At 59.5% G+C, this 12,151-nt stretch overlaps 1 protein-coding gene across 1 annotated transcript; it reads left to right on the forward strand.

The window, feature by feature from the left end:
• Nucleotides 1-276: 276 nt before the first annotated feature.
• Nucleotides 277-9,575, forward strand: FGF3 (fibroblast growth factor 3). The gene is made up of 3 exons (XM_010382108.2): nucleotides 277-985; nucleotides 3,187-3,290; nucleotides 8,843-9,575. The coding sequence occupies exons 1-3, from the start codon at nucleotides 766-768 to the stop codon at nucleotides 9,236-9,238; spliced, it is 720 nt and encodes a 239-aa protein (XP_010380410.1). The 5' UTR covers nucleotides 277-765; the 3' UTR covers nucleotides 9,239-9,575.
• The last annotated feature ends 2,576 nt before the right edge of the window (nucleotides 9,576-12,151 follow it).

The following is a 12,151-nucleotide window of genomic DNA, read 5'->3' on the forward strand; positions in this document are numbered from 1 at the left end:
GCGCTCGCCCCGGAGCCTTCCAGCCGCCGCCCTCCGCGGTGCCCTTCATTATGCGCCTCCTTTAATGGGCGTTTGTCAGCTCGACTTCCCCGCAAGTTGTTTTCACGGACATCAGTCATTGGCGGCGGCCCCATTGTGCAGGGGGATTGATGGGGAGCGGGAGGGGGTGACAGGGCCTGGGGCGGCCGCCTCAAGGCCTCGGTCTATAATTTTCGGAGACATAATTGGTCTGGGGGAGGGGGCGGGGGAGGGGCGGGGAAGGGACCTTTCAGAGCCGGGAGGGCGTTCGGGGGCGTGGGGCGCGCTGCGGAGCGGAGCCGCGGCTCGACGGCCCTGCGCTGGGGGCGAGTGTATGCAGGCGACGCCAGGCCCGAACCCCGAGCCCCGCGGGGCTCCCCACCCGCCAGCCTCCCGCCCCTCCCGCGCCTCCGCCTGGGGACCACGTCGGCCTTTTGTTGCCGAACCGTCCTTTCTTTCAGCGCTTTGCGCAGCAACGGAAATTTCATTGCTCCTGGGTGGAAATTAAAGGGACTCGCGATCGCTCTCTCCCTCTCCCTCTCCCTCTCCCTCTCCCACTCTCCCTCTCTTTCTCTCTCTTGCCCACCCTTTCCCCTTCTTTTCCCACCTTTCCCGCGAAGCCGAAGTCAGCATCGCCAAGCGCGGGAGCCCGCTCCGAGCACCTCGCCGCGGCCCGGCTGCCGCCCCTTCCATGGGCGCCGCGCTCGCCTGCAGCCGCCGCCGCCGCGGGGTGGGCGCGATGCCACGATGGGCCTAATCTGGCTGCTGCTGCTCAGCCTGCTGGAGCCGGGCTGGCCCGCAGCGGGTCCTGGGGCGCGGTTGCGGCGCGATGCGGGCGGCCGCGGCGGCGTCTACGAGCACCTTGGCGGGGCGCCCCGGCGCCGCAAGCTCTACTGCGCCACGAAGTACCACCTCCAGCTGCACCCGAGCGGCCGCGTCAACGGCAGCCTGGAGAACAGCGCCTACAGTGAGTGCCGACGCTGCGGGACCCCGCGGGGGAAGCGGAGCCGGGGAGGGTCGGGCCCGGGAGAAGGCACTGTGCGCTCGGGGTGTCCGGGAAAAGACCGGTTGCTTTCTGCTGCCAGAAGACGACCGCCAGGGTGTCCTCCTCGCCCTACACGTCCGGGCGAAGAGCGCGCGCTGGGGTCCGAGCCGAACTCGGGGGGATGGGCGTTCACGTCCGAAGAGGGCGCCGGCGGCTGTCACAGTCCGTCCCGGGTCCAGCCCGCTGGTCTGAGGGGACGCGAGCTAGGCGACCCCTGGGTTCCCGGCTTTGCTGCTTTGGGCAGCTCTGACAAGTTTAAGCCCTTTGAATGTGTCGGAGAAAAGGAGCCGGGCAAGGCATTTATCATCCTCTTTATTATTTTGACGACTTCTCCTCCTTCTGCCGACCCCTGGACGCCCCGCCGTCCCCTCCACCCTCCCCGCTCGCGGCTGCCCAGGTGGCCGCCCCAGCCACTGCCTCTGAGCGGAGGACTCTTGCCCTGCGGAGCTCGGTTCCCCAGCCGCGGCCGCCACCGACAGTTATTCCCCGCTCTGGAATCTGCACCTCCCCCGCCTCCGCCCTGGCTGCACAGCGACAGGGGGGTGGGGGCTGTCGCCGTCGGGACGCGAGGATCAGGAGCGCGGAGCGGTGTCCTCCCCCACCTGGGGGTGCAGACACACAGCCTCCCCCACAGCACGCAGGACCCGCGGGAGTCCGCAGGGCAACACGGTTAGGCTCCTCTGGTCACTGGGACCTGAGGCCCGCGCCGAGCCCTTTAAGGAGCAGGATAGCGGAGCTCAAGGCCCGGGAGGACCGCGTGGGGAGCGTGGGAGGGCAGTCAAGACCACAGTGGTCCTCGGGTGCGCCGCGCGGCGCTGGGCTCCGGCCCCGGGCTCAGGAAGCGGTGCGGTGGATTGAAGGTGACTGCGGCAGTAAACCGCGGCTTCCTCCAGGAAAGCCGTAGCCCTGTGAGGGTGTCCTGGGGACACGCGCCTCCGGAGCCGCACGGTGGGCACCAGCTGTTGCCAGGGGGTCCGAATGTGCCGAACTCGTCTCACAAAGACACCCCGGTTCTCTCCAAAGCCAGGCTCCCCCTCGGAGTCGCACCGCATCCAAACTTCTTGGTGCTGGCTGCTCAGGGGGAGGGGAGGGCTCGTCCCCGCAGCCGCCCCCGTCCTGCGTCGAGACTCTGGCTTCGTTGGTCCCTGCGCGGTCACCGCCGAGGCCGCCCAGCCTGCGCACTGGGAAGGCGGGAGGCTCGCAGCCTGCACCGCAGCAGCCCTGCGCTGGAGCAAAAGCCCGGTGGCGACCGCGACTGTGCTCGGACCCCGTGCCAGGAGCGCGGTCCTGAGAGGCATCCCCTGGAGAGGGTGCAGGTAGTCGCCCCAATCCCTTCGCAGCTTCTGTTGGGAGACAACGACCCCAACCCGGCCTTCGATGCAGTCCCCCGCCCCCAGCCTCCACCACTGCACTCGTGTATCCAGAAGGAAAGGCGGGAGGGGAGGTTTAAACTTTCTTATCCCTGGGGAGTGGGTGAGACCCACCCAGCTTCGCTCTGCGGGCTCCAGGGTCTAAACCGGCTTCCTGCCGTTCCAGGGACAATGATCTCCGGCCAGGTTTACGGCCAGAAGGATTTGGGTGGCAGGCACTCTGGCTGTGTTGTTGTCAGAGGGTTTTATTACCAGCCTGGCTCATCAGGGCCCAGCTTTCCCGCTGTCTGGCGCAGGTATTGGGGACCGTGCAGTCCCAGAGCTCAGACTCTCATGACTACCGCAAGGGCTTGATTTCCCGCTCAGGCACATATGCAGGGGCCTGACAGTCACCCAGCCATAGTGGTCCCCACTTGCTTATCTGTCGGATGATGAAGGCAGCTGGCAAGATGTTGTGAGGTTGGAATGGAAACCATTGGGCAGGCAGCGTCAGCGGGTGGGAATGTTAATTTCATCGTTTCCCTCCCAGGTTTGAATGAGGACAAACCTTCCCTCAGGTCTCCTTCTCTACCTCCTGTCTGCTGACTTCTCCCTCCCTGAACTTCCACTCACTCTGTGACCTGTGGGTTGTGTGCTACGCTCCCCAGCCCTGAGCCTGGGGTGTGGCTTTGGGCAAGGCCAGCTGGGCATCAGCCGCCCCCTCCGTGGTTCTGTGCGGGACGGTGGGAGTGAGGCACCTCTCATTTCTTCCAGGTATTCTGGAGATCACGGCAGTGGAGGTGGGCATTGTGGCCATCAGGGGTCTCTTCTCCGGGCGGTACCTGGCCATGAACAAGAGGGGACGACTCTATGCTTCGGTGAGTCCAGGCTGTCCCGTGGGTGGGCGCTGTGGGAGTAGTGGTCTGGCCTGCACATCACACCAGAAGATGGGGGATGTGGGCAGCAGAACGCTTTGCTCAGGGTACATGGGACCCGAGCTGGGAACAGACCCTGGCCCAGGGCTCCGCGCCCAGTGATCTTTGGCTGTGTCAGTTAGAGGCTGCTCCGTGAGTGACCTGGAGCCTGGCCCTGGCAGACCTGGAGTCTAGAGCATGCCAGGTTAGCAAAGGTTCCCCCCATCCTCGTCATCACTACCACCCTCCCTTGAGAGTAGCTGAGAGCAGGGAAGTGATTGTCCCCCAAATTTCCACCAAAATAAAAGGACCCAAGGCAACGTGGGAGTGTTCCTTGGGGTAGCCAGAGCTCTCCTGGGAGCATGGGGAGGAGGGCTCTGGGCCAGCTCTGCTGGCTCCCTCCAAGAGTGGAAAGGCGAAAGCTGAAACCTAGGAGGGGGAGGGAGATGGCGCCCATGTCCCGGGCACACAGGAGCCTTGGAGCCCGGGCTTGGGACCCAGTCTGTTTACTGCCTGGGCCTCCGTGTAACCAAAAAGGGTCTCCTTATTCTGTGGGTATGGCAGTGCCCCTCCTCATAAGGGGTAGGGATGGGGAATACGCAGAGTAAAATACATGTAACGGGGAAATTTGCTACCTCCGACTAGTCATTACATGCAATTTGGCTGATACTTCCTTGGGCAATGAGAGGTTTTCCATCCACAAGTAGTCTGGCCGACGCGGCCCGAGGACGATCTCCCTGCAGTGAGCTCTCTGCTCACAGAGGATACATCGCGCAGCTCCCTCTCACATTAGCCGATGATTTCATCACAGATTTTTAGCCGTTTTGATAAAGGAAGGTCCAGAAAGCTGGAATGCACCCCTTCATTTTCTCTGGTCCAGAGGCCACTCCCTCCTTCCTCCCACCCATTCACCCATACACTCATCCATCCACCCATCCACCCATTCATCCACCCATCCACCCATCCACCCATCCACTCATCCACCCATCCATCCACCCATTCACCCATCCACTCACCCATCCATCCATCCACCCATCCGTCTGACATTCAGTCCATTCATCAGTCAGTGTCCTGGAAGCTGTGTCTGGGAGCAGGGGCCCTCATGGTGCCAGCTTCTGCCATATGGGACCCAGGATTTGGGGAGACAGAGTAAAGCATGACATGAGGGGGTCCCAGTGGTTCAGAGCCCACCTGGGGCTTTCATGCCTGAGAGCTCGCAGCCTGGCTTTGAGAAGGGTGGACAGAGGCTCCTAGCCCCACGAGGGATGCTGAGGCTGGGGGTAGCCAAGCAGTCTGGTTGGAGGGTGTGGAACTTTCCAGAGTGCCCAGTGGAGAAGTTCCCACTGCCCTGAAGACAACCTGAGAGGCATAGTAGCCTGGATGCCAATCCCATCACCTGCCACCTGCCACCTGGTACCACAGTCCTGCATGTGGCCAGCTTGCTTAGGAGTGCTGTCCCGCCACGGGGGTCCCTGGACTTTGCTGACAGCATGCTTGCCCTTGGGCCAGCTCATTCCTCTGGGCCAGTGAGCACTGCACCCCGACACTCCTGGGTCTGGTCCTGACCTCCCTTCTGAGGTATAGACCACCCTCCCACAACGTCCTGCTGGCTCAGACACTCCAACCGAACTCAGCACCTCTCCGACTCCCCATCTTAATCATTGCCCCACCGGCCACTCACTGTCACCCAGAGTGGGCTGGGAGTCACGGTAGACCCCTCCTACTGTTCAGCCCATCCCTAGACCTCAGACCATGCCCCTGCATCTCTTCAGCCCACGCACCTCACCTCCCTCTGCCTCATCCCTGAGACCACACCTTATAAGGCAGGCTCCTCACTTCCCACCTGGATCACCGCTCCAGCCTCTCCCACCTCCAATCCATCTGTTTGTCAAGCTATCCTTTCATCTTCTTTCCTTCCTTCCTTCCTTCCTTCCTTCCTTCCTTCCTTCCTTCCTTCCTTCCTTCCTTCCTTCCTTCCCTCCCTCCTTCCCTCCCTCCCTCCATCCCTCCTTCCCTCCTTCCCTCCTTCCTTCCTTCTTTCCTTCCTTCCCCTTCCTTCATTCTCTTCACCTATCTGTCCATACACCTCTCCTTCCTTCCTTCTTTCCTTTCTTTCATCCTTCTTTCCATCCATGCTTCTATCTGTTCATCTGTCCATCTGCCCATTCACCTGTCCATCCATCCATGCTCCCTCCTTCCTTCCATCCTTTCACCCATCCACTCATCCATCCATCCATCCATCCATCCACCTATCCATCCATTCACCCATCCATCCATCCATCCATCCATCCACCATCTAGCCAGCCAGCCATCCACCCATCCACCCATCCATCCATCCACCCATCCATCCATCCATCCACCCATCCATCCAACCATCCACCCACTCATCTGACATTCAGTTCTTCATTCACCAGTCAGTGTCCTGGGAACTTACTGTGTGTTGCACTCTGCTAGGTACATGTTAAGGGGGCTTCCTAAAAAAGCAAATCAGCCCATTTCATGGCTTCTGAGGACTTCCATCACACCCAGGCATCCCATAGGCACCTTAGCTCCACCCACAGAGCAGCAGCCCAGGTGCCACCTGCTCCCAGTGTGGCTGTCATCCAAAAGTTGAGCCTCCTCCAGCCTCAGGAAGCTCCCTCAACTCTCCAAGCCATCTGTGCTGCTCACGCCACACTCTCACTGCCTGGAATGCCCTCCTCCAGAAAATGCCCACTAAAAAGTGCCCACCCTGCCCTTCCAGCTCTCTTCAGAAGCTACCTCCTCAACAAAGTGGCTTTGGAGTCTGCTTTCTCCCCACCCCTCATGGGGTGGAAGCGGCCCTGGGGGAGGGGCCTGTGGAACCGGGTCTGGTGGGATGGCAGTGTCAGGACACACATTGGAAAGTGTTGTCACCGCAAGTCCCAACTGCAGCAGCTCTGGAGTCTATGGCCCCGACCCCTGAGCCAACACCTTCTGCCTTGGTCATCTCGGCCGCCCCAGGTGCCCTACCACATGTCAGCAAGTGATCTATACTCCCCCCAATCTCCCACCTCAGGAGGGCCTGAGCCCCTGCCACCTGAGGCTCACAGGCACGTGTCCGTCAGTGGCCCACCCCCCAAGTGGCCCCGCAAAGAGAAAGCCTACTGCCTGGCCTCTCTGGCCCTGAGAGGACGCACCTGCTGCAGGATCGAGGGACCTGGGGAAGCTTGGGTCCTGCCCTGAGCTTCTCACAGTCTGGGCTTGGAGCCAGACACTAACATGGCATACCCAGTGCGTGGGGTGGGGAAGTCGGCCCTGAGCCCACCCGCTTATTCCCAGATAGCGCCTCAGCCCCAGGCTATGTGGGGGTCAGGCACAGATCAGATACTGTTCTATTCCCCTGTGATGTAGGGCCTGGCACCACCCCTGGGCCTCAGTTTCCACATCTATAAACATGGAGACTGGTCTTGGACAGTAACATTCATACTGTGGCCCAGGGTGCCCTGGGCCTCCAAGAGGGCTGGAGAGCAGGGGGGCTTTGGGTCATGGGGAGAGGCAGCCCCTACTACCAGGTCAAGCTTTCCACCCTTCCCTGCTCTGGGCTTTCATGTTGCTAGAAAAGAGGTTGGGGTGCTTGAAGCATCCTGTTGCCTGAGGTCCTGCCGGGTCAGATACTGCTGGGTGCAGCCTGGGAGCCCCAGAGGCCATTTCTACTCTCCCTCTCTCCCATGGGACACCACACCCTAGATGGGGACAGACCATGAGGGCCTCCGACTCCTCCCTGTGGCTAGTCCCCAGGAGGAAGGAGAGATCCTGCTGTCTACTTTGCACCTGCTGCTTCCACTTCTTACCACCCTTTCTGGTTTGGAGGGAGCAGCTCCTCTCAGTCATCCCCTTAGGGAGGTGGCCCTAGACGTTGCCACCCACCTGTAGCTGGGACTGAAGCCCAGTGGGTCTGCATAAGGCATACCCACCCCTTCCCTATCCCACAGACTAAGAAGACCCCGTGAGGCACCCCCGGAGGGAACCTCCCATGACCAGGCCTTGGGGATGCTGGTGTAAGCTCCTTCAGTTCAGAGCTTCACTGTGCCTTTGAGAGGGCAGGGTCCCTTCTGCCCTTCCGCCACTGCACCCCGGGCCTGACAAGGCTCCCATCAATCTCTGATGACAAAGCGGTGTCCTCTCTGTCCTGCTTGTGGTGGGACACCCCAGCTTCTGCTCTCATCCTAAGAACAGCAGTATCTGTGGCATTGATTGAGCACGTGCCTCATGCCAGGCCCCGGCCCCTGCTCTGTGTTGTAACCTCTTCAACCTGCAAGGCAGGACCCTCCAGCTTCAGAGAGTGCTGCTCAGGGGTCAGTGACCCCAGCTGGGACCCCTGAGTGCAGTGTTTTGTTTTGTTTTGTTTGAGACGGAGTCTCGCTCTGTCACCCAGGCTGGAGTGCAGTGGCCGGATCTCAGCTCACTGCAAGCTCCGCCTCCTGGGTTCACGCCATTCTCCTGCCTCAGCCTCCCAAGTAGCCGGGACCACAGGCGCCCGCCACCTCGCCCAGCTAGTTTTTTTGTATTTTTTAGTAGAGACGGGGTTTCACCATGTTAGCCAGGATGGTCTCGATCTCCTGACCTTGTGATCCGCCCGTCTCGGCCTCCCAAAGTGCTGGGATTACAGGCTTGAGCCACCGCGCCCGGCCTGAGTGCAGTGTTTAACGCAGAGTCTGGGCTCATGAAACCTGGCTGTGTCCCCTTCCCTTCCTGCTTTTCATGTTCTTTCTTCTTTTCTCTTTTCTGCAATTTCTTTTCTTTTCTTTTCTTTTTTTTTTCTTTTGAGTCAGAGTTTTGCTCTTGTCACCCAGACTGGAGTGCAGCAGTGCAATCTCAGCTCACTGCAACCTCTGCCTCCCGGGTTCAAGAGATTCTCCTGCCTTAGCCTCCCGAGTAGCTGGATTACGGGCGCACGCCACCACGCCTGGCCAATTTTTTGTATTTTTAGTAGAGACAGAGTTTTGCCATGTTGGGCAGGCTGGTTTCGAACTCCTGACCTCAGGTGATTCACCCGCCTCAGCCTCCCAATGTGCTGGGATTACAGGCATGAGCCACCGCACCCGGCGTCTGTGGTTTCTTTAAAAGTGATCTGGGTGCTGTCATCTTCTTTTGTCCAAATGCCCAGTCCTTGCTGACGTCCACACTGCCAGCAGACCGCCAGGGCACCTAGGTTGGCCGGCCAGGTCTCTGCTCCACAGATAACCCTACACATCCCTGTGCCGGGTCAGCGCCCTCAGGCGGGGGACAGAGGCTGGAGCCGGCAGTTGTTTGGCACAGCTTTGAGAGAAGGTGACCTTTGGGCGGAAGGCCAAGTTCACCAGGCACACAGGGGAGGAAGGGCATGCCAGGGCAGAGGGCAAGGCGTAGGCAAAGATGTGGCGGGCTGAGAGTGCGCCGGGGTTTGGCATTGGACTGATTAGCCTCAAAGGAGGGGAGGAGGCATCGGGCAACTCTGGTCCCTGATGCTGGCGCAGTCTCCCCGGGCCACTGACTGTGACATCTCATCCCCACAGGAGCACTACAGCGCCGAGTGCGAGTTTGTGGAGCGGATCCACGAGCTGGGCTATAACACGTACGCCTCCCGGCTGTACCGGACGGTGTCTAGTACGCCTGGGGCCCGGCGGCAGCCCAGCGCAGACAGACTGTGGTACGTGTCCGTAAACGGCAAGGGCCGGCCCCGCAGGGGCTTCAAAACCCGCCGCACGCAGAAGTCCTCCCTGTTCCTGCCCCGCGTGCTGGACCACAGGGACCACGAGATGGTGCGGCAGCTGCAGGGTGGGCTGCCTAGACCCCCTGGTAAGAGGGTCCAGGCCCGACGGCGGCGGCAGAAGCAGAGCCTGGGTGGCCTGGAGCCCTCCCATGTTCAGGCCCCGAGACTGGGCTCCCAGCTGGAGGCCACTGCGCACTAGCTGGGCCTGGTGGCCACGGCCAGAGCTCCTGGCGACGTCTTGGTGTGGCAGCCTCTCGCTCTGACTCTCCTCCTTGAGCACTTGTCCCTGCGTCCTGCCTCTGGGTTCTCAGCTATTTCCAGAGCCAGCTCAAATCAGGGTCCAGTGGGAACTGAAGAGGGCCCAAGTCGGAGCTCAGAGGGGGCTGCTGGCAATGCAGGGCATTTGTGGGTCTGTGTGGCAAGAAGCTCACAGGGAAGGGCCTGAGTGCCAGCCCTGGCAGACCAAGGAGCCCTCCCAGGAGCAGCAAGGCAGCGTGGGGCTTTGTGTCATCAAAACATTAAAGTATTTTATTCTACTCTGTCGTTTGGTAGATCGTAATGCAGGCTGAGGAGCGCTTGCCGCCTTTACTGGAACGTGCTTGCTTTGAGCACAGCAGAATCCGCGCTGGCACCAGCCTGCGTCAGCTGAGGCTTTAAGAGGAAGACGGTATTCCCAGAGATCGGGCTAAAGGTGCATTTCAGTCCTCTGGTTTTAGAAAGTTATGATTTTTTTGGATGGATGAAAACACTCTAAGGCATGTTTGTGCGTGTGTGTGCATGTGTGTGCACTGTGTGTGTGTGCATTGTGTGTGTGCATCGTGTGTGTGCATGGAGAGAAGGATCGTGTATTTATGAAAGCGTGAGTGCACATGTGGGTATGTGTGTTCTTGTGTTATTGTGTGCCTGTGCGTGGACATGTATGTGTGTGTATGTTTCTGGGTATGTCTGAATGTGTGATGTGTGTGTGTCTGTGCGTGTATGTGTGTGTGTGTGTGTGGAGAGAGAGAGGTTTACTCTCTTCTAAAACTCTAAAAAGCTCCTCCCTCTGGAAGCTGTGCGCTTCTCCAGGGACTCTTTAGAGCAACTGTATCAGGTCAGGCAGCACAGAAACTTCCTTTATCCTTACAACCTGCTCTTGGGGCCTGTGCACCCCATCTTTACCTGAGAAGGTGAGGCTCAGAGAAGCAATTACGTGGTGGCCAGGCCCTGCCTTGGACTAGGTGCCTCCTCACACCTGTTCCCCAACAATGGCATGGGTGGGATCACCTGGGCCAGCCCAGGTGAGAGCCAGCATGGGCAGTGTACAAACCTCTCCTGACACTTTGCAGGATGGGCAGGGCCCAGGTGAGGAGCCTGTCCTGAATCTGGGGCTGTGAGGACCATCACTCTCTGTTCCCATGACCTCCCAGAGGTAGAGAGCCCAGGGTCAGAGAACTTAGGGTCAGAGAGGCCAGAGTCAGAGAGCTGAGACTCAAGAGAGTCCAGGGTCAGAGTGTCCAGGGCCAGAGAGCTTATGGTCAGAGAGCCCAGACTCAGAGTCCCCTGACCGGTCAGTGCAGACTCGCCAAACCCACAGGGAGGCTGGGCTCCTCACACGCATGTGTGCAACACAAGTGAAAATCTTGGTGCCTCCTTCAGCTCCCAACGCAAGTCAGATTTCCTGGAATGGCTCCCCGGCAGGGATGCACGTTCACGGCAGTCAGCAGGAGCAGGGCACAGGCTGAGCTCTGCTGTGGGTTTTGTTGTTTCTCCGGAGTGGGATGGGGCAGGGGCTGCCATTCCTTCCACCTTGCAGGTGATGACCCTGAGGCCTGGCAAGGGGAACTTGCCCAGGGGTCGTGCCGACGCAGGGGAAGCAGCAGCACCCAGTGCTGCAGGATCAACAGATGGTTCCTGATGAAGGCGTAGGAGACACTGGGGGCTCTTGTTTAACATGTAAAACAGCTTTGACAAGAGAATGTGGATTTTTTGCAGCAGACAGCTATGCCGAGGTCACCTTCTTCCCACACCAGAGTCCAAGGGACTTTATTTTGTGTGTGTGTTTGGGGGATCATGGGCTGAATTACATCCTCTCCCCAGAGTTTATCTGCTGAAGTCCCAATCCCTAGTACCTCAGCATGTGACCTTATTCAGAAATGGGGTCATTACAGATGCAACTGGTGAAGATGAGGTCACATAGGAGTAGAATGACACCTGAAACCATTGTGACCAGGGTCCTCCTTAAGGGACACGTGGACACAGCCATGCATACAGGAGGATGTCATGAGAGCGTAAAGGTGGGGACAAGCGTGACACTGCTACAAGCCCAGGAGTGCCAAAGTTTGCCAGCAAACACCAGCAGCTAAGGGACAGGAAAGGAACAGACTCTGCCCTGTAGCCCTGAGAAGGAGCCAACACTACTGACACCCCGGTCTCGGACATCCAGCCCAGAGTCCTACAGATGATAAATGTCTGTTTGAGCCACCTACCCTGCATGAGGCTATGTTACCACAGCTTGAGCATCAGGCACAACGGGCAAGGGGCCTGCCGGCCTCCAAAAGGAGAGCGACCCCACTTCTGCTGGATGAGGGGAAGGAGAGAGAAGGCAGACCACAGACTGAGAGCATGGGCTCCCTGGGAGGCATCAGAGGGTGCCCGCTGCTTCTGGTGCCACGGTGGGAACTCCTGCTTCCTTACATACAGGAGGGGCTAGGGGCAGGTAGAATTCTCCTGAAAAGAAAAAGGTACGGGGGTGAGGGGGTCCTGGGGCCCAGCATCCATCGCTGTTAGATGGTTCACCTGCTTCACGTGTGTTCGGGGCGGGCAATGCCTGGAGACCCCACACCTGTGGCTCTGTGGGAAGATGCCCTCTGAGTCAGGAAAGGCCGCCCCAGGGGCTCCAGGGACAGTGGCCTCCCTGCTTGCATTTGCATGACCCAGAGGGAAACAGAAGGGAGAGAAAGGGGCTGAGCAGGTGGGGCAGGTCTTTGCCTGTTGAGTCTCTGGGACGTTGGGTCCAGAACCTGTCAGGAGTAAGAATGGAAAAATTATGCAGCCTATGAAAAATGGCATGGTGGCTCCTCAAAGCACTAAACAGAGAGCTACCACGTGATCCAGAAATTCCACTTCTGGG

The sequence above is a fragment of the Rhinopithecus roxellana genome, chromosome 15 (genome assembly GCF_007565055.1).
Source record: "Rhinopithecus roxellana isolate Shanxi Qingling chromosome 15, ASM756505v1, whole genome shotgun sequence".
Classification (NCBI taxonomy): Eukaryota; Metazoa; Chordata; class Mammalia; order Primates; family Cercopithecidae; genus Rhinopithecus; species Rhinopithecus roxellana.

Coding starts and splice junctions, on each gene's coding strand:
- FGF3 (XM_010382108.2), top strand. CDS start 766: ATGGGCCTAATCTGGCTGCTGCTGCTCAGCCTGCTGGAGCCGGGCTGG. Junction 986..3,186: donor CCTGGAGAACAGCGCCTACA/GTGAGTGCCGAC, acceptor CATTTCTTCCAG/GTATTCTGGAGATCACGGCA. Junction 3,291..8,842: donor GGGGACGACTCTATGCTTCG/GTGAGTCCAGGC, acceptor TCATCCCCACAG/GAGCACTACAGCGCCGAGTG.